Source organism: Pteropus vampyrus, unplaced genomic scaffold (assembly GCF_000151845.1).
Source record: "Pteropus vampyrus isolate Shadow unplaced genomic scaffold, Pvam_2.0 Scaffold192, whole genome shotgun sequence".
Taxonomy (NCBI): domain Eukaryota; kingdom Metazoa; phylum Chordata; class Mammalia; order Chiroptera; family Pteropodidae; genus Pteropus; species Pteropus vampyrus.
Genome location: NW_011888973.1, coordinates 994,235 through 1,015,538, shown reverse-complemented (window position 1 = coordinate 1,015,538; position 21,304 = coordinate 994,235). Strand labels below are relative to the sequence as shown.

The 21,304-nt window shown below is 40.2% G+C and overlaps 1 protein-coding gene across 10 annotated transcripts in view; it reads left to right on the top strand.

The window, feature by feature from the left end:
* Window positions 1-21,304, top strand: part of IMMP2L (inner mitochondrial membrane peptidase subunit 2) — a 690,748-nt gene that overhangs the window by 190,299 nt on the left and 479,145 nt on the right. The window contains exon 5 of one of the 10 annotated variants that reach the window (XM_023537470.1): window positions 2,594-2,659. The exons of the other annotated variants lie outside the window; for them this stretch is intronic. Within the exon in view, the coding sequence (XP_023393238.1) occupies window positions 2,594-2,630 (37 nt within the window). The 3' untranslated portion in view covers window positions 2,631-2,659. Of the gene's footprint in view, window positions 1-2,593; window positions 2,660-21,304 lie in introns of those variants that run through there. 10 annotated transcript variants of the gene reach the window in all.

Genomic DNA, 21,304 nt, shown 5'->3' with positions numbered 1-21,304 from the left:
GACGGCATATCAGTGATCGACATTGGCTTAATGGCGTTGGCTTAATACCTCTTCGGTGACTATATATGCCTTATAACCCCGGCACTTTGGGGGTGCAGGTCTCAGAATGTATTTTAAAACAGAGGCATCTTTATTTAATGTGGTTTTCGAATGCTGTCTCCACCTCTGTTGCATTAACTATAGTATTTAGAAAGCATTTTGATGTGTCGCAGGAGGCTAATTACTCAGTTTTCACCAAATTCCTTTACTATGCAAATGTAGGTCCAGAAGACAAAGTGGATTTGAAGTTTTTAAATGAGATGGGGGTGCACACGCCGTGGATTTCACAGCTTTCTCTCCTGTTCAGGTGCACTGAGTGGCTGTGTCCGGCTCAGGGCAGCAGTGGGGACTTTAATTTCCCCTCTTCTGGTTCTTTCGGCCACTGTTTCCACGACTTTAGATAAACCCGTCACTTCGCTGGGTCTTGGTTTCCTTATTTGTTAAATGAGGGCATGGGACAAAGCTGGTCCTTTTGAGACCTAATTTCTGGGTGTATGCTCCATACATCGGAACGTTAATGTAGGGTGTTGGACACATGTTTAATAAACGTTAGAATATTGAGGTAGGGTATCAGATGTATATTTATAGTCTCTGGTTTTCTTTCTTCTTCTTCTTCGCATGTGGGAAAAAATAGTTTGGAGAGAGAATATTCTCCCCCTCCAGAGCTTTAGAACTGGTGCTAAATGAAGCAGGGAGGAGAGAGTTCTGCTGAATCACGGCGTTGAACTTGGTGTTCTAAGCATTATAATTTCTAATGAATGGTGTCTCAGGAGACTTCTGTAAAATGATACATTCTGACATCCAGTGACCTTTTAAACTAATATTTCTATTATGTAATTCAGTTGCTTCTGTTTCCTGGAGGTAATAACATTAGTTTGTACCGAGGTAGATAATGATTTTGTTAGCAATTTCCTTTGTGGTAAGTGTTTTTACAGTAATTTAGTTTCAAGAAAGAATCATTTGTACAAATAAAATCCAGAGGACCTCACCTGTAGTGTGCTGTGATCAAGAGAAAAAGGTAGTAATCGACTTCTGGAGCAATGTTCTTGAGGCTCGGTAAACACCACATTGAATTTATTTTGGGGAAAGCTTGTTGCCGGACACACACACACACGCGCGCACGCGCGCGCACACACACACACACACACACACACTCTCTCTCTCTCTCTCTCTCTCTCTCTCTCTCTCTCTCTGTCTCTCTCTGTCTCTCTGTCTCTCTGTCTCTCTCTGTCTCTCTCTGTCTCTCTCTGTCTCTCTCTGTCTCTGTCTCTCTGTCTCTCTCTCTCCCCCTCTCTCCTTCCCTCCCCCACCAAACCTCCTGGCAAAGGGAAAGAATATGGAATCAGAAGTATTGCTAGTTCTCGAATTAGAGAGTAAGAATATTATAAACCTGGTCTTGTTTATTCATGAGCTCTGTAAGATCCTAAATGGCTTCTAAGTTATTAAAGACAATTTAAATTCTCTTTAGTCAGCTTTTACTGTTAAGTATATGTATTATATTCCGATTATTCGATTCATGTTCGATTCATTCACTCTTTTTACGAAAGTACTCGGTTACTCAGACCACCGAGTCTGCGTTTTATGCCTGACGACAATTTACTGGAGCTAGAATGACGAAGATGGGGTTGGGCAATCGAACTCTCTAGTCTTACATTTTGGTCTAGAATGTTTACAGTCATAGCTGAACAAGACTGTGTAGGAGATGGAAACAGCATTTGCTCCCTTCCTCGGTCGCTCGTCCTCATCAGTCGCGCGTAGCTTCCACACACGTTTCCTGCAGACGCTGCCGAACTGCCCTGGTTGCCGCCCATGGGCCATAGTCTCTGCCACTGTGCCTTTGCCGGTGGCACCGTCTCTCTACCGAAGCCGAGGCCCCGCCTCCCGCATGGCGTGCTTTCCCTGTGCTCGTCCCTTGGCTTCTTTCTTCATCTCACCTGTCGTCTCTCTCACCTACTCGCCTCTTAGCACAGCTGCCTCGAGTTGTGAAATGCCCTTTAATGCGCGTTCACTCTCCGGCTGCATTACGTGCAGAGGCAGTTCTATTTCTTTGTGTCTCCGGTGGACTTTATAGAGTCCTCCACGTGACAGATTTTTAGTGAGTGTTTCTGTTGCTGCTTCTACTCCTGCCGATGTTGGTAAAGGATGAAAGTCTGTCCCTATACATATGGCACTCCGTGTGGCCATTTCTCTGATCACCTGGAGTGACTAAGACTCGCGAGGTTTAACTAATGTGAGGTCAGACTTGGCTCTTTCTGATGAGTGGTGGATTTATTCCCATCCATTTGTCTGTCCGTCCGTCCGGCCATCCGTCCATCGATCCATCCATCCACCCATCCATCAGTCCAAATTACTTAATGCTAGGAGCCATGGGAAATAGAAGGAAAAAACAGGTAAACATTGCTTATTTACATTTCTAAGTTAAAACAAACTATTTGGTATGATGTGTTAGTTTTTTATGATTCTTTGCTTTAAAAAAATATCACCCTGACACTTTAATTAACTGACACTGCTGACCCCTTTTTGTATTAGTTACCACTTTAATCCTAATATACAGATCTTACCGAACCAGGAAAGAACTGCGGAATTCCTGAGCGTCGAATATTGAAAGGTAAATGATGGCAGAGCAGGCGCGCTTTCAGATAACTCGACTGAAATGTAAAGAGGGAGTTGAGACAACACGGGAACAACTAAGATAAAATACACCTGAGGCTCGCTGATCTCTCTCTCGCACCGTAATCCATTTATTTGGTTTACCTCATCGAAGTTGCTTCCTGTTAGCTACTTTATTTTATCCTCCATAAATGACATAAAAATAATATTAAAAAATCTACTTTTATTTTTCAATGTGTGTACAGTTCAATAATGTCATGTGTATAGTGCACTGTGTGTTCACTACCCACGTTAAATCCTTTCTGTCACCATATTTGACCCTCTTTACCGTTATCTGCTTCCCCCTCCCCTCCCCTCTGGGAACCACTGAAGTGTGGTCTGAATCCTTGAGTCTGTTTGTCCGTCATGTTCGCTTGTTGCTTTCAGTTTTATATCCCACTTATAAGTGAAATCATATGGTTCTCAACATTTTCTCTCTTATTTCTCTTGGCATGATAATCTCAAGACTCACCCATGTTGTCTCAAATGGCAGTATTTCACTTTTTTATTATGGCTGACTGATATTCTGTCGAATGTATGCAGCACATCTTCTTTATCCAGTCGGCTATCGAAGGTCACTTTGGTTGTTTCCATGTCTTGGCCATCAAGAAACCTACTTCTGAGAAAGACACCTCGATCAATCAATAATGCAAACATGAATTGGCTTTATATAAAATGAGTTTCATGTAGATCTTAAAAGTTCTCATCCCAGGAAAAAAATTCCGGAACTCTGTACGGTGACGGATGCCAACTAGGCTTATGTAATCGTTTCGCAATATATAAAACTTCGGAATCATTTTGTCGTGCACTCGAAACTAATATAATGTTATATGTCAGTATTACCTCAGTTAAAACAGAATGAGTTTAATGGAAGGGGGCAGTCGAAGCCATGTGCCCCCAAGGGACTCCACTTCCCAGGAACTCGCTCACAGTGTGGGGACCAGGTGGAGACAGCGGTGAGCATCTCCACCACCCCCGGGCATCGTCCTCCGCAGGCACACGTGGACGCCATGCTACACGAGTGAGCTTTTATTTGGAACACCTTTACGAGCTGAGATTTTACTTCCTATGTATTTATTTTTTCGATTTATTGGTACGAATGTCTCAGGCTATGTAATTTCCTGTGACTAGTGCTTTAAAATTTGTGCTATGTACTGTTTGCATTATGATCTTTTTAAAGATAATTTTCAGTTTTAGTTTGTATGTAACCTTTTACCTAAGTTGTTAAGATTTTTTAAGTTTCCAGGTAGAACAGCCTTTTACAAAATCGCTTAAATAATTTCTAGTTTTATTCCATTGTGATCAGAGTGTTGCTTATAATATTTCTAGTTGATAAAGTTTACTTTTATTTTCCTCGTGACCTAATATGTGATCAGTTTTTGTGATGCTCTGTATGCATTTGAGAGGAAGGTCTATTTTCTATTTTCAGGGTGTAGTGTTTAAAAGATAGTAAAAGGAAAATCTATATTATATGTTTGGGGGTTAAGTTTAAGGTTTTAGTTTTTAATTTCTGTTTCATTTACCTAAGTGCTGGTTTGTGGATATTTAGTTCAGCTTTGAGTGTTATGTTATAGTTTTCTTCTGTTTTGCCAATTTTGTGGAGGGAGAATGGATTTTTCATAAGCTGAATTGCTTAGGTTCTCATTTTCGATTTTTTTTTATGGTAGTTATTGTGTTCGTGTTTTTGATTTTTCAGAGAGTTGGCGCGGTTATGACACGCCTAGATCACCCTCTTCTGCCTTTGTAGGCAAAGAATCGTTTCTTTTACTGGATAGTATAACTTTTGAATATTCGTGTGTCCTCTGATTTTTAAATATTCTTTTGTCTTATGGGTTTCTAAATGTCCCTCCTCGCTTCTTTACCTCTGTGTATAGTTTCCAAAGATACCTTTTCTTTTAATTCACTTCTCCCTCCAACGCGGGACCTTCTGAGGTCACCTTGTCATGTCCCATGTACCTTCCAAGGCCCTTTTCACATCTACTTGTTGACTTTAGTGTTATCAGACACGGGATTGACTTTCTTTTGCCAGAGGTGGTTTTAAATCACGTTTAGGATTGCTGTTAGCAACCTCTTCTTCCTTTCGGTCTAATTTGTCCTGAGCTGCTCTTGGTCTCCAGGAAGCCTGGTGGCGGGGACACCAGAGAGAAATGGCTACGATTTAATATTTATTCTTGTACTTAACAAGTGATTCGAAGTTGACACGTTTCTGTCCTCTACTTCTGTGAAGGTCATGAGTTTCTATAGTTTTATTTGTTCTTCCTTTTCCTTTTTTTTCTCCCAGGATGTGATGGGACTTTGAGAGTCACACCACTGCCTCTGCCCTGGCTCTCCAAAATGCCCTCTCCCTGCTGATGTCACCCGACATCCCACAGCAACTTAAATGTTTCCTGATTTTGCTTATTACAAAATTCAAATCTTGAATAGTCATGAAAGCGTCTCCAAAAATGAGACAGTCTTTTAAATTATTAAATTTATACGCCGTAGGCTTTATCACACATAAAGTCTGGGCAGGTTAGGAAAAAAAGTGAATTCTGAGTCTTACTAAGGTAAAAATCAATGGCTTTTTGTCCCTATTATTAATGTTGAGTCCCTAATGTCTTTTGTAAGGTGAAATGATAAAAAAATAACAAAAGATCTTTTTTTAAGTCTGCTGCATGATCGGCTGCTGTCTTTTCGCTAAGATCATCTGATGCTGCTGTGTACGTATGCTGAGTCCAAGGGCACGCCGAAGTCTCCCGTGGAGTAGTTCCGCGGGAATTTGCTGAATAATTACTCTGCTGTTTAATGACAAGTAATTATCCACCTCACTTCCCAGGCTATCCATCTCCCTCGTGCCCTTCAGCTTTATGAACCTCCTATGCTGGCATGTCCATTTATTCAGCTCCAGTGTCCAGCTGTCACCTACTTTGAGACAGAACGCACCTCTAATCTATATAACTAAATCTAAGCCTTGCTTCATCAGCGCCTGTAGACCTAACACCTTACTCTTTCAAGTGCCGTTTTGTTTTGTTTTTGTTTTTGTTTTTTTTGTATTTTTCAAACTTTGCAACTCTTTTATAACCTATGGCTTCTGAAATAATCTTTGTACCAATAAGGTGCAAGAAGAGACCGTCACTGTCTTACCGGGGAAAACTGGATAACCATGGAAATGCATTTCTAATTACCGTTCCGTGGGCTGCTGTTCATGTCTAGCTGTCGTACGTTTCATTGTAACACGTCATCATTTCAGCAGCGTTGTTTAAGTTATTTTTCCTGAATTATGTCAGTTTTTGAAGCATCTTCAATGTTGCCTTGTAATCTGTAGTTGAGCTGAAAAGAACCCCACTGTGCTGACAATTTTCAAAATAACTTTTCGGAGCTTGTGGGAGAGGGCCCTCCTGTGAGGACTGTCCCAGGGCTGCCCCTTTAAACACGTCACCGTCCCCGAGAGGGAGAGTGTCATCGTACTTTCGTTAGTCCTGCTATAACCTCGAGGCCGTGAAGTGGCTCGCCGCAGTTACGCTGCACTCTCCAGTTAATGATGAAAAGATGGTGAAATGTGAGCGGGTTCTGGTGCTTCGCGCGTCTTTATTCCCGTATTTACCTCTGTATATCATATGTCTTCTTTATTTACCTCCCCTCCCCAGACAGGTGACCGCTCATGGAGTTAACACCCACTTTCCACCCCAAAGGAGGGATCCCTTTCATGCGTGACATCAGGACAGGTCAGCATCTGCCATGTTACGTGGCCGGGCTTTTCTGCTTCCGTTTCTGGCCTTGAGCAGTTCGTGGTCTCTCCTTCTCCCCCTGCATTTATTTTGGTGAAACAGAGGATTCGACGATAGCATTTAAAAGATCAAGATGCCATCGGATTGCTTTCCAGTTCTAACTTTCCTGTGAAAATAGCTAAAAATATATTTTTTTTCTTTTTTTCAGAAACTATACGTCGGTGAGCTAAATTTTCCCATATTTATTTAGCTTTTGTTTATTCGAAAGTTGTGTTTTTGTTCTGTACCAGATGCCGTGAAAGATTCAGTTTAGTCTTCTGGGGTGAAACAAGATAGATGGATAAATGAACAGTGGCTTACTGTACCTTGCAAGAACAATTGCAGTAGGCGTGTGTGCAGGGTTGTTGAGAACATGCTAACGAAGTCGTAGAAATCACTTCTGCACGGTGTCACATCATGACTTATAGCCGGTTAAAGGAATGAGTATATTTACATAACATTTTCTCTTACATAAATGTTAAGAATTAGCATCTTTAGTTACACTATTCTGTATATTAGTTATTTTTTTCTGACTTGAATTTAGGAGATGTCGACTTTTTTAAAAACAAGATATACAAAGTGTTATAACAAAATCTGCAAGCCCAAGGGTATAAATTATTCTGTATCTCATTGTACAGATGCTCATTTGCCCTATAAATAGCTATACAAGGCTGTCATTTATATAATAATTATTGAAATTAAAGTGTTTGGATGACACATCTCTAATTTTAGCTAAATAATGAAATCACTCTCTGTTTGTGTATAACTTTGGGCTTGTGAAGAAGCACAAATTTATAGGTGATTCTTTTAAAATTCGATGCTGGGATTTCCTAATTCCCAAATTCCACAATGAGAGGTAACTTTTGCTAGATGCTCTTGTATTCTATATTGCTATATGTGATAGTTACATATTCATATACATTTTCTGAACACACATTGTTTCTTTTTTCAGGTTTATTTAAATTGATTTTGGTAGCCGAATCGAATATACCGTTTGTCTGTCCCCACTGCCACTACGTTAAAGTCAAGTTTTTTCTGGTTTATACATATATATATCATCTAAAATGATCCGTAATTTTAAATTTGAGATAGTAAAATGATGTTATAAATTAGAGAAAGTAAAAAATGCATTTAAAAACTATAAGCGAGTAAGATTTGTTCATGAACAGTTTAATGTTATAATCTTTATTTTCTAAATAGCAATTGCATTGACAGGAAAGAGATCTATCTCTTAAAGGGGAGAAAATTCTAAAGTACAAAAGAAATTAATAGAAAACGATATGTGCCACAGTCACAAATTGTGTGACTGTTTTGGAGTCATCCTCAGGGGTACCTAAGAATTTGAAACACTGACAAACCTCATAACAATTGAGCTTATTCAACAAAGAACAATTACGCTTGTGACTAGAATCGTAAAGGGTATCGGGTTCAAACAGGTTATTTTAAACCAAGTGCAGAGTACGTTCCAGAACGTTCTCTAAATAGAATAAGAAATACATCTCAAAAAGGTAAAGTTCAAACTCTAGTGTCATTGTAAACCCATAATGTTTACAATGAGTCAGCTAATTTAGAAGGATTCAAGAATTGCAGATGTAACAGTTCAGGTTTTTTAAAAATAAAAAGTAAGCTGGGGTGATTCCCACAAAATCACAGTGGCAAATGGCGCTGAAGCCCTCGATTTGCCTCCGTCATTGGAGGAAGCGACATCCTCCTCCTTTCTTTTCCTCCCCTCTTCGAATTTCACTCTCATCCACTTGCACTTGACCCTTTGACCTCTGCTGTTCCATACTCACAAAGTAGAAATCTTGATGGGGAACAAATGTGGCCAAGAGGATTTCCGAACCAGGCAACATAAGAGACAACTGAAAATTGAGTCGTCTTGGAGTTTTACTTTTGGGGTGAGATTACGTGCTCACAATTTTGGAATTATTATAACTTTGATGTCTAAGATGAAGAGATATTTTCATTCTGATCTTTGGTCTCCATGAAACATTTTCTCTATGGTTTTGAGAAAACTTTTAAAAATTTAAATTTATCAACTGTTTGCTAAGCATTCTCAGTTTTATTTTTACAGTCTCACTTTATGTATGGATAATTTATGTTCTAAATTGAAGTGTGATGATGGACTCATTAGTTAAAAATACCTAACATGTAAAAACTCTATTCAGCATAATTTTTTTCACAGCTTTATAAACCTGAAAGTAATAGGAAGTGAGAAGAGATGAAATTTACTCTGGTTTGATTTGGGAGATTTTATGAAATGTAACTTAAAAATAAAAGTATTACATAATTTAAGCATAGTATTTTTTTTACCGTATGTGACTTTAAGCCATAATAAATTATGAATAGCACCGGTGGTCACATCCAGGTGTAGGCAAAACTACAATATAGTTTAAATTAAAATTCGAGTCGATTATTACGACAGTAAAATTGCACAAGGGTTCAGCCTCTCTAATAAAGAAATACCAGTGAATCAACTGTGAACTGCCCTTCTGATCTACCACGTTAATGGTGCTGAGAAATAATATCTCATATGGGCAGGGAACAGGCGAAGTTCTGTCTCCATGGTGGGAATATAAAATTCTTCCATCTTTTTGGAAGGTATTAGTAGATATGTATAAAACACAAAAAGCACCTAATGAACAAACAAGCTCCTAGACGCAGGCAATACGAGGATGGTTACCGGAGGAGAAGGGGATCGGGGTGGACGAAGAGGGTCAAGGGGGTCAAGTACTTGGCGATGGAACGAGACGAGACTCTGGGTGCTGAGCACACAGTGGAGTACACAGATGGTATGTTATAACATTGTGCACTTGAAGCTCATATACTGTTATTAGCCAGTGTCACCCCAATAGACTTAATTTAAAAGAGAAACAAATTTATATCCTTTGATTCAGTAATTCTGCCTCAAGGAATTTTTCTTAAGGAAATAATCAGAGCTACACAAATAATTATATCAAGTGTTTTATTAGAAAAGAATTTATAGTGCTAAAACATTTTTTAAAAACACAAAAGTAATGGAATGATTAAAAATATTTTGATAGGTTCCTATGATTATCACAATATGCATTCACTTAGAATTACATTTTGGAACTTACTGATATGGTAAAATATCTATAATAATAGCAGTAAATTAAAAGAGCAGAATAGAGACTTTTATTTATTTTGCTAGTTTTCACATGTGTATTTTTTAAAAAAATTGTATCTCCAAACAATGTTGAAACAAAATATGTCAAAATAAATTGACTTACAATTTAAAGATCAGTTTTTTAAAGAGTCCCTTTTTATATAGTTTTTCAGTCTTCCAAAGTTTCTAGCATTAAAACAGCTGTTACTGAAAAGATTTAAAATATATTTGTTTAAAAAAGCTGTCACAATTAGCTCAAAGAATATTTATCTGTAGAAATGTATATAAATTATTTTGTGACTGAAATTTCAGATTATTTTTTTTCCTGTGGATTAAACTATTGTTGGATCTTATGCTACTAAAATAATATTCACTTAATATTGCATTCTCTACGGGATGGCATTTGCGAAACTCATAAATTTAGAGAACACTATTATGTCAGTGAGTTGAAATTAATGAAATGGCATCCCATGCAGGCACCATAATTTACATATTAATTTCAGTTAATGTTTTTATGGATGTGACAGACTTATCCTAGTCATTTGATACAAAAAAAAAAAATAGATTGTGAAGCAACTAAATGTTGAGCAGTTGTTCTAGTAGATTCCCAGTATTCCAGAAAATGTCCTTGATAGGCTACTGTTTTGGTACTTTGAGTTTTGGTTTATTTACCTCTTATTGCTTTAAAAAAAAAAAAATTCTCAATAAATACGGAGAGAGTTGTTGATATTGAATATTTTAAACTATTGAATATTTTCTTTTGAATTATTTCTTTTGAATTTTTCTTTTGAATTTCTCATTTAAGCAAATCACATTTAAATTAAAAATTATATTACAGGTGACCTTATACGGATTTTATTATTTGGATCCTGTTACTATTAAAAGTATTCAGTAGCTCTCTTCTTCTCTCCCTCCCTCCCTCCCTCCCTCCCTTCCTTCCTTCCTTCCTGTTTCTCCCAGTGCCTTTCTTTTAAGTTGGCCTCAATTAATTTAAAGAAGCTCTTATGAATGTAGGTGACAAGCTGGTTTCCTTCTTTTCTAGGCATTTCCTCGGTAATAGTCTCTCTATTGTGGTTAGTTTTGCCAAATGAAATTTTATTTCATCATATTTTAAATTTATTTCCATGCATAATAGACTTTCCTTCTGTCTTATTCTTCATTTCCTCTCTCTCTCATTTGATGGTCATTTCTTACTGTTTTGGGGCTTTCTATTCATCCTACTTCCCACTCCCTTTTTAAAAATTAGATTGACTAGTATTTTGTCTATTTTGTTGACTGTTTCAAAGAACCACCTTTTTGATTTCTTCTGTGGTTCTTTTTATTTTTATTTCTTCTTTTTCCTTTTGTTTTACTTTGTTGATCATTTTTTAAGCTTTTTGAATTGAATATTTAAATCATTTATTTTTTAAAAGTTATGTAAATATTTAGTGCTATGGATTCTCTTCTGAGATTAGCTTTGATTGTAACCTATAAATATTCATACTTTGTTTTTAATTTTCAGGTGGAAAACTCTTTTCTCTATTTACATTATTATTAGGGGTTTTTTTTTTGGTTGTTGCATTGTGATCTGAGAACGCTATTAGTGTATCTGTGTATTAGTATTAATTTACTATAATGTAGAATTGTATTAATTTACTAATATTAGTATATTTCTAATTTTTTGGATTCGGTTTCTGCTCCCTACCAGAATTCACGTTCCTTTTTCATTTTTGATACTTGGAGACGTCTCTCCCTTGCTTTAAAATTGGGCTATATAACCCCAAATGCTTTTGTTATTACTTTCTGCCTCAGCATTTAATGGATTTGGAGCAGAAAGTGGCTGATGATTTTGTCTGCACAATCCATTATCATATTATGCTGAAGTTATGTTTGTGTTTTGTTGAGTTTCAGAGTATCTTTATGATGTGAATTAAAATTCTGCATCAAACCAGTCATGAGGTCAGTTTGACCTCAGTAAATATTCATTGAGAATTTATTATCTGTCATGTAGTGTTCCAGAGGGTCAGGCGTAAAGGGATTTCTGGAACAGTCTTTCTATTAGTAATTGCTCCGTAGATATCAAGTCCTAAAGTCATGTGTCCATGTTCGGGACTAGTTATGCTGGCAGAAAACTACCAGTTGGAGGCCACTATCTCAGATTGCTACAAGAATATCTCTTGGCATCGTTTTCTCCCACAGAAATTAAAAAGGTTCAAAATGGAGGAAAGTACTTGAAGTACCGTGAATGAGGTCTACTGCTCCTGATGCTTTGGGTTTTAAAATACTTTGGGTTTTAACAGAGGCATTTTAGGTTTGAGGATTTGTATCATCACAATTTAAGCTATTTTAGGGTCGGTTGCTTAGTCCCCTAAGGCAAAGAAGAAAGTAAAATCGTAGAAGTAGTTACGGGAGCTTTGAAAAGACATGCTGAAATTATGCTAATCACCACATAGTTTTACACCTTGTAATTAAGTAAACCAGCTTTCATGTTGTGTCCCTTCGTTCTTGGACTTTAAAGAGTGAGTCTCTGTTAAGAGGATACTTAAATTGAAAACCACATTCAGCTGTTTATGTTCAAGGATTTCTGAATTTAGAGATTTGGGACATACTCACATAGTAACCCCACGCACTGGATTCAGGACTACATTTTTTATTTTCAGTGTTTTCAAGTACTTCTGTTTTATCACTCTCAGAATGTGTCGCAAATACCTGAGAAACTCAGCCTCAAAGATAAATAATTTAAGAAAAAACAGATTTTTGTAGTCTGTTTTCCCAGTTGACAATATTTGTATCTAATTTAGGCCATGGAGTGCATTTTCTCAAATCAGAGATCTGAGCAGTCGTGAGCGTCTGAGGAGCATTTGGAAAGGATGGAAAACATTCTTTGTAATTACTGTCATTCATTTAATCAGTGTGAAATGATTAAATCATATAAGGATGCAGGATTTTGATTAAAATCTTTTTCTTTCAATAGGGGTTGTAATTTGCTGACACTGAGCCAATTGGGTGCAAACTTAAAATCCCACAGTCTGGACAGGTGCTTTTTCGGCACGATGGCACACAGGATAAGTTGGGTCCAAAGGCCGGTGTGACTCTAACTTCTTGATCAGTAAACTTTCCTGGCTTTACCAGGACTGTCCTGGAATTTCTGGCAGACTCTTGGCTGTGTGTGTGTGTGTGTGTGTGTGTGTGTGTGTGTGTGTGTGGTGGCGGCGGCGGGGCGGGGTGGGGGTGTTGGCAGACTTGGAGAGTAGCTTACCAAAGTTCATAAATATTTTGGTGGCCATTTTTTCTTGAAGGAAGAAGAGATCTCCTTTATTTATGTTCCACATACATGTGCTGGGCATCATGACAGACGTGTGAATAAGGTTTCTTCTTTTAAGGATCTCATAGTTGGGTGGAGGGAAGAAGGTAAAAATGTGAACAATATGATGCAATGTGATAACTGTAGCCACAGGGTAGTCTTGGAGCACACAGATGGGTCATCTGGCCCAACAGCAGAGCTCTGAGGAGCGAGAAATTCTGGGCCGCAGCAGGCCAATTATGGCCAATAGAATCGTGGCGATTTGGCCTTGTTAGTTACAAAGAGAAGCAGTGGTCAGAGACCAGGCTTGTGGGGTAAAGAGATCCAGACCATAAAGGGCCTCGTAAGTTATGTTAAGGAGTTTGCACAGGCTCTGAGTGTGGCGGGGGGCTGCTTAGAGGGTTTTAGGAAGATGACTCTGTTTGAATTTGGAAGCATGAATTTGTGGGTCATAGAACCAGCGGCAGAGAAAGCAGTGAGGAGACAGATCAGAGAGCCTAGGTCAGAAATGCTTAAGCAAACACTGAGGTGGGTGGTTAGGTGGAGAGACATGAACAGATTCAAAAGCTAATAACAATTTGGACTGATGGACTGGGACGGAAGGAAGGAGAGGGGGCGACCCACTCACTTGCGATGTGGGCTAAATGGCGGATGGGTGGTGATGCCATTAACTGGGGTGGGTGGGGCCACACGAGGAGGCAGTTTGGGGACTTGTGTCATTCAGGTGCGTACTGCAGAATTAGCTTCTGTCCTGGAGTGACAGCCTGACCAGGTGTCCTCTACTTACCAGCAGGATGCAGGCCAGATGTGATCTGCCGTTGTGGAAGCATCATGTGAATTGTGACTGCGGATCGATGACTTGTCCTCTTTCTGAGTAGATGTCTTCCGAGGATGGAGGCTGGTGTGCTCATGAGGATATTTTTTAAAAGAGGCCTCTATGCACAGAAATCTACAGTAACGAATAGCCCACATGGGAGGGAAGAATTTCACTTAATAGAAATACAGTTAAAAATATAAGTCAAGGGTTAAAATAGAAGCAATTTTCATGCAAAGTCATTGTCATCACCTCCTGGGGACGGTTTGGGTAGCGCCTAAACCTTAACCGCTGTTCCCTCATAGATCTTGGGCTTTGCCTGGAACTACGCCCTGAAGCTGTTTTTAGCCAATGTTCTGACTTTCTTTTCATCTGTTTCCTTTTTTAAATCACAGGCTATTTTAGCATTCTAGGAAACCTTAGGTTTTAAATTATCAACATGGTCACTGAAGCTATCTCTTTCCTAAAAAAGTACCTATCTCTATAGAATATATTTTCCCCTATTGCAACAGATTATGGGATTGTTCTTGAGGGCTGGTCTTTGGGACAAATCAAATATATAACATTGATGTCTTCTGAGAATCCTGCTTTCTCCAATGACATTCTCTTCTGACTCGGCTTCCTCTACCTCCTCCTCAATCCATTCCTCCCATTTACCAGGCAAAACATGTCCGGCTTGGATTTGCTCTTCTGCGGATTTTTTTCCTGTTACGGAAATAACATTTGGAACATATCGGAGGAGTCTATACTGCGTACATAATAGGTAGCACATCAGTGGAGGCGGGTGTTGTTCTTGCGTAGCGCTGGCTTTCAGTGCCTATGAGGACTTTCACCCTGGCCTTTAAGCCGTAAAACATCAGGGTCACGACTTGATATTGCTGAACAGTTCTCTGGATGTTGCGAGGGTGAAAACGAATGCTCCCAGCACTCTGTTGAGTGTGGCGTGATTACAAACGATTCCTCGCCACGTCCCGAAAGGATAAGCGTGCCCTCGGCCTCGCCCCCCGGCACACACACCCTGGCGACTCTTCCTCTGACGGTCAAAGGGCGAAGTCTTCTTATATCGAACCACGTGGTGATTTTCTGAGTGCTGTGATGGTGGCAGAGGCATTTTACCTTCTTTTGATATTACAGTGAAATCTGGCTGATGCCAAATCTTGTGAAGAATAGACGGTATATTAGCTCATCGGTTGACTTGAAAGTACAGTTATTTCCACACGTGAAATGTAAATAACACCAACTCTTCAGTAGTCCTAATTTAGCAGCTAAAATATTTTTAAAAGAACTCTGTTAACTAAGAGAAATCTCTCTTAATTATGCTATAATTACACCCCGCTAAAGAGTTTGCAGAGTTGTTCTGTTCTCCTCATCTATGGAGTCATCCGCAAATGATACATTTAGATCACGACAAAGAATTTTACTTTGTTGGCTTTTAACACAATGGAATATATACCGGTTTTCAGACTCTGGTCCCTACTTACTTTTTCGGCCATATCTTCTTTTTGTCTGTGAATAAAATTATGGCACTATAGTGGTTTTTATCATCATTCTTTAGAAGATGATACCGCTTAGAAGCCTCACGCTACCAAGGACTTCAATTTAACACATTCCTTCCACCTATTTATTTTATAAAATTGCTTATTTTCTCTACTCATTCATAAAGGAATGTGTTAAGTCGAAGTCCTTGGTAGCGTGAAGGTTCGATAGAAGATGCTAAGGAAACACCAGTGGTCCATCGTGCCCTCGCTCGTCAAGGCTCGTTCTTTATTTCTTGCCCTGTTCATTGGACTTTCGTCTGCCCAGCTGCCCAGATCTTCCACAGAATTTAATAAAGGAAATTTTGTGGAGAAACCGTCAATTGCCGTTGAAGAGGGCCTCTTTTTTGGTTGGCTGTATAAAATGGACTGCGTTATCACTGCAAAAGATTGCCTTTTATCATGATATAAAGTCAGTACTATGTTGGAGGAGGGTGACCTTGAAAACAGAACTGATTCTTAATTTGCCTAAGGGTGGGATTTGCCGCTGTACTTTAAAAACGTTTCCCTCTTGGTTTGCTTGGGGCAAATGCTGTTTCTTCTAGTTAGTATGTATAAGGGAACATGACAGAGTTTAAATGCGAACCTGAACATTTTGAGGTAGTTTTCCTATAAGATAATCATAAACTAGGCCAATCAAAAATATAGCCTTCCACGGCTTAATTCACATGACTTTTTTACTATGTGTTCTTTTCAGTTACAGTCCACAGGTCTCCGGCTTTGCTGTAGAAAAATCTATAGGATGATTTTATTTGCTTAATCTCAGAAGAGATGTATGGTTATTAAAATGGATGTTGCAAACATTAATAGTTTTCAAACTGAGCTTAACTGGCAGATCGATTGGAAGCGTGGGATCTTACATAGGAGAGGAGGAGGGCAGCCCGCCTCTTCTTAGACTGCGAATATAGGACACGTGGGGATTAGTTCCGTTTGTCGCACCTTTGGTTCTATTTTCTCCCGCTAGAATAGCTGCCTGATCTGCGCTCCCCGTTTTCAGCCACTCTAATCAGCCCTCCACGCCTCTGGCAGTTATCTTTCCAGAATGCAAATCGGATCTCACGGCGCTGCTGTAGAAAGCCCTAGAACATCGAACGATTACTCCTAGGAGAAATACAGCATCACCCTTTGCTCACCCTTAGCCTTTCTGGCATTTTCTCTAGGTCATTGCCTCCCGCCCCCACCTCCTCACTTGCTGTAGCCCGACATGTAGCATTCTGCCACTTTCTAGGACATCCTTTGCTTTATTGTGTCCGTTTGCCTCTCACATGCTGTTTTTCTGGAATTCCCTTTCTTCGGTATTCTGGTCGAACTCTGGTTTTCTTCCGACAGTCACCCGTTGCCTGAAGCCTTCCGTGACTCTTCCTGTCCGTCCCTGTACAGGGAACACACCATCTGGGTCTTAATTATTAAGTTGTGCTTGGTTTCTTTCTTCTGAATCTGTTTTCCAACTAGACTAAAAACTCCTGTACTTGATTTTACATATGTCACTGGAGTCCTGGGCACAATATCAGGTAGAATAAACACAGTAAATTCTTACTGAACATTAAGAAAGCTAAGATTAGATTGAAAATGGCATGTCGAATGCTTCTGTGATATTTGGTTTTCTTTACAGTTCTCACCATACCATTTACTTTACAAACGGCTAAGAAGGGATAAAATGGTCACACTGGAAAACAGATTTGAGAAATGAGACTTTGGGATCGGTGATCTGAACCGGCTGCGACCGGACGCAGTGGGACCTCAGTGCCGAAACGGCGGTTTCCCTCTCAGGCGGGAAACGGCCCTGGCAGGCAGGGGCTGCTCGGTTGCTCAAACTCTCAGCTTTCTTACCGAAAACAAATGCGGCGTTTGCTGAAGTCAGAGCTTTGGGGAATCAAATGGAAGTAGTAATTGACGGTTACGATGAGAATAATGACTCTTAGGACGTGGGGACGGGTCGGCTGCTGTTGACGGCAGGCAGAGAGGAAACGGTGAGGTCAGGGCTTTAAATTCAGCTCAGGTGTGGGCAGAGAAAAGGGGCTCACGATGGCCCCAGGACTGGGCTGCCTTTTACTCTGCAGTGGCTGCGGGGCCAGTTCAGCTGGAAATGACACCCCAGATTTGACCCGCGAGATGTCGAATCACAGTTCAGGTTGCATTGACAGCCTCCCCAGCTTTCTTATATGAAAAGTAAGAATCGATTGGACAGACTTGGGATCGTGAGAATTGAAACGAATACACTTACGCGAATGCCAGTGCCTCTGAGAATGTCGCCCCTCATTTTGCTGTGGGCCTGATCTGCGGGTTCCCCGAGCTTTCCCGTGGAACCAGCCCCCTCCTATCCCCCTGTCTCCCAGGAGCTTCATTTCTCCAGCTGGAGGACCCTGTCACGGCCTCAGCCTTGCGAGGAGAAAGTCTAGGGCAGTGGGAACGTTGGAGCGGACGTGGCACGTGTGACCCATGCGTAGTTCCCTCGCTGAGACCCTGGGAGGTGCGTTGGTGAAAGAAGCACTAAGATCCCGGAAAAATTCTGGGATGTAGCGTCAGGCGACACCAGGACGAAATGGGTCCTCTCCTTTCTGCGGTGTCAAACCTGGAGTGACAGAGGGTGGGTCTCGGTGTTCTTGCCAGAGGCAAGGCGGGGACAGCTGCGTGATGGGCTAGAGAACCAGAGCGACAATCAGAGTCGTGTGACCACAGCGTTGTCATCATTGGTGGCGGCTAAACGGTCGTTGAAGTAGAGGCCATGGGGTACAGAAACCTTTTGGACCGTGTGGCAGGAACCTGATTTCATTCACCGTCATGGAACATCACAGCCCGGCACTCAGTTCCTAGACCTGGGCCACTTCACAAGCCCAGAGCCCTTAACTCAGGAAGGGACACGAGGGCCCGCCGAGGACAAGCCAGCGCTGCTGCTGCCGAGCAGTCTTCCTTCAAGCTCTGTGCAGGGCAATCTTGGTCACTGACGCGTGACTGTGCCGGTGGGAAGGGGGCGTCTCTTTAAGCATCGCTAGACATTCGGTGGCGATCATTGGGGGACCCAAATCCCTAGCATTGCTCTTGGTCGGAATGAGACCCTGCGGCCACCAGACGATGAATTTCCCTCCCTCCGTCTCTCCCTTCGTCCCACTGCCTCTGTACCCACCTGCGACCGTTGTCCCCGTTCCCGAATGCTCACTTTGCAGAGCACTGGCTCTCGGAGTCACGTGATGAGGGGCATCACGCCGGGTGGCCCAGGGAGGCCCTGGAACTCTTCCCATGCAGGAAAGTCAGCAAAGAGCAATGAGGGCATCACGGGCGTCGTGGAGGGTGGTGCCGCCGTGACACGTGAGCGATGCAGAAGCAGGGTTTCCGTCACCTTCTCATGTCACTCACGTTCTCGGCTTGAGCTCGGTCGGGCTGTGGGGATGACGAGGGTTTCCTGTGGACCGAATCGGGCCGCCGGTCCGGCTGTGACCTTTTTCCCCGTCGGGCATCCCGGGCTCCTGCACGGGGTTCCCAGCCATCGATTTGGAAAAACGTTTCCTCCCTAACTAATTAGCCAGCGTGACAAGATGACGCTGACAATCCACCCAGCAGAAAAAGCAGTATATTTTACCGTCGGACTTTGTAAAATCTGCTCTCTGTCCTAAACCAGTACGTCTCGAAGTTATTTTTGAAATGGCTAAGTAAGGATAAACCATTTTATACTTTTTAAATTATTAGGATAAAATTTGAAACCAAAGAATATTTCTTAGAACTAATAATGGGTGGAAGAAGAAGGTGTTAGTGCTTAAAGTGATATTTGATTGGCTTCAGCTAGGATGGCTGTTCTTCCAGAATTAAAAAAATGAAGCAAAACTAAACAAAAATAAAATTCTAATGGAAAATGTAATGTTAAGCTCCGGAATGTCTTGTCTTTTTACCTTTTCCCTCACATTTCTTGTTAGAGGAAAAGTCTGAGGTGCCTGATAGTTTTTGCTGCCATGGACTCCTTTGCAATTTGGTGAAGTCTGTGGATCAACCATAGAATGCTTTTAAATGCACAAAATAGATTGTATAGGATTATAAAGGAAATCAATTAAGATGAAATATAGTTAACAAAATATTTAAAAATCTTCAGCCTAGTAACATGTATAGTAATAATAAGAGGTAACATTATTGTACGTATCAGAAATAATGTTACAGTAGAAATCACGGCGCTGTTAATACTGTCATTTATTTTCTGCATTCTTTAGGGAAATTTAAATGTTCAGTTAGATGTTAATAAAAATAAACATATGATCTCTTTTTCATTTAAATACATGGACCATCCCCTGCTGAATTTTCTCTTGAACTCTTTGGTAGATGAGGGATATGTGAACCCCACTTACAGAACCTCTGCTCTAAATAGATTTATTTATATAACACAACAACCCTGGGAAACAAATGTTTATTGTCTTTTGAACATATTTTCTTAACCACATATTTTACTACACTGTTTTATTTAGTTTATGGGGAAATAAAATCTGACATAATGGAAAGAGTAGACTAAGTGAGTGTATGTGAATATTAATTCTTTGGTCAGAAGACACCATATAGTAAATTAACTATGGTAAATGGTTCCTTGTGGACCTTTTGGTATAAAATTATTTTGAACATTTACTCTGTTTTCTTCTATTTTGTTAACTGATTCATACTCATTTGATTGTAATGCTCAACTAGATCGGCTGCAAAACATTTACATTTTTTTGTTTATTTGCAAAAGATTGAGTTTCTGCAATAATCTTCACTAATTGCCCGATGTGAAATTCTTGCTAGAGTACTTACAAGTGTATTATTTGTTGTACATTTGTCAGCTCACTCAAATAAAACTGCAAATAATGAAAACAACTGCATTGTGCCCACCCACTATAGCCACAAAATAATTTCTGCAAGTTTTTCTTTCTCCTCCACATTTTCAGCCCCAAATTATGACAATTTCCCTAGCATCTGAAAAATTATTATGTTTATTGGATTATTTTCAGGCGATGCTCTGCGCTTTAGTCTACAAATCAGTGGTTAATTTAATGATGCACTAGTTTATATTTAGCAAAATGAAGCATAACAAGCTTCGCTGAAAAAAAAAAACGACTCTTGTTTTAACCAGTATCTCTCTCCTCACAGCTGTTTAAATACCATATTGTACTTGTTTTTTTTTTCCCCCTCTTTCCTTATTTAAGATGGCACATGGCGCTTGTGTAATCTCTGCTTATTTTAAGCTGGCAAAAAATAATGGTTCTCAGTGAATTGGAGGCAATTTGCAAAACTAAAGGATATTCCTACGGATTTAGGCCAAGATAAATTATTATCGACGAATACATCTTCTCGTCCCCAAAATTTCTCCTGAGATTTTTTTCGTCGTAATGTTATGTTTCAAAGTTTATGACAGAAACACCTTTTTTCATTTGTTCTGTGTAATTTTCATTCTTTTTTATGATAACAGGAAAGCAAGATTAGCCAGGAAAAGTCAGATGTTTCCAAACTGTAGTAGTTCACTCTTTGTCTCGTCAGTTTTATAATATTTTTCTCTGGATACAGATGTAAACGCTCACTCAAAACATAACACCAAGACGGGACGTGGAAGTGCTTTCCCACGAGCCTTTTTTCTCCTGCCTCATCCTCACCGCCTGTTCCCCCATCCCCTCTTCCGTCACCAGGAAGATCCGGGCTCCTCTCCTTTTGCACTTGGACTAAAAAAAAAACTCTTTCGGGTTTCATTATTTTATTTGCCCTTACACACTTATTTAACTTTCATATTTCCATGAAATGTACCGCAGTATTTTCATAGGTCATTTCGTCCCAGCGCCTCTGTGAGGTAGGACACTGTGACGTGTTTGGCTCTTACACCTGCTTTTTGGTGTGGAGTTCTTTCTTGTCCTCACTGATGTAAGCGGATCGTCTCACAGACCACGAGCACGACTGTGGGCGGAGCGCTAAGGCACCGAGATGCAGGAATTACAGTTACAACTTGAAGGACCGAGTTGTCTTTGGTCAGTCGCATCGTTCTCCTTTGTGAGACAACTGGGCCTGCGTCTCTGTTTCCTCAAATGTCGAACTGTAGTCTGTAGATTAGTCCTGGATTCTCTGAGTGCCTGGCCTGATTTTGGTTGGTTTACTGATTTCTGTTTATTG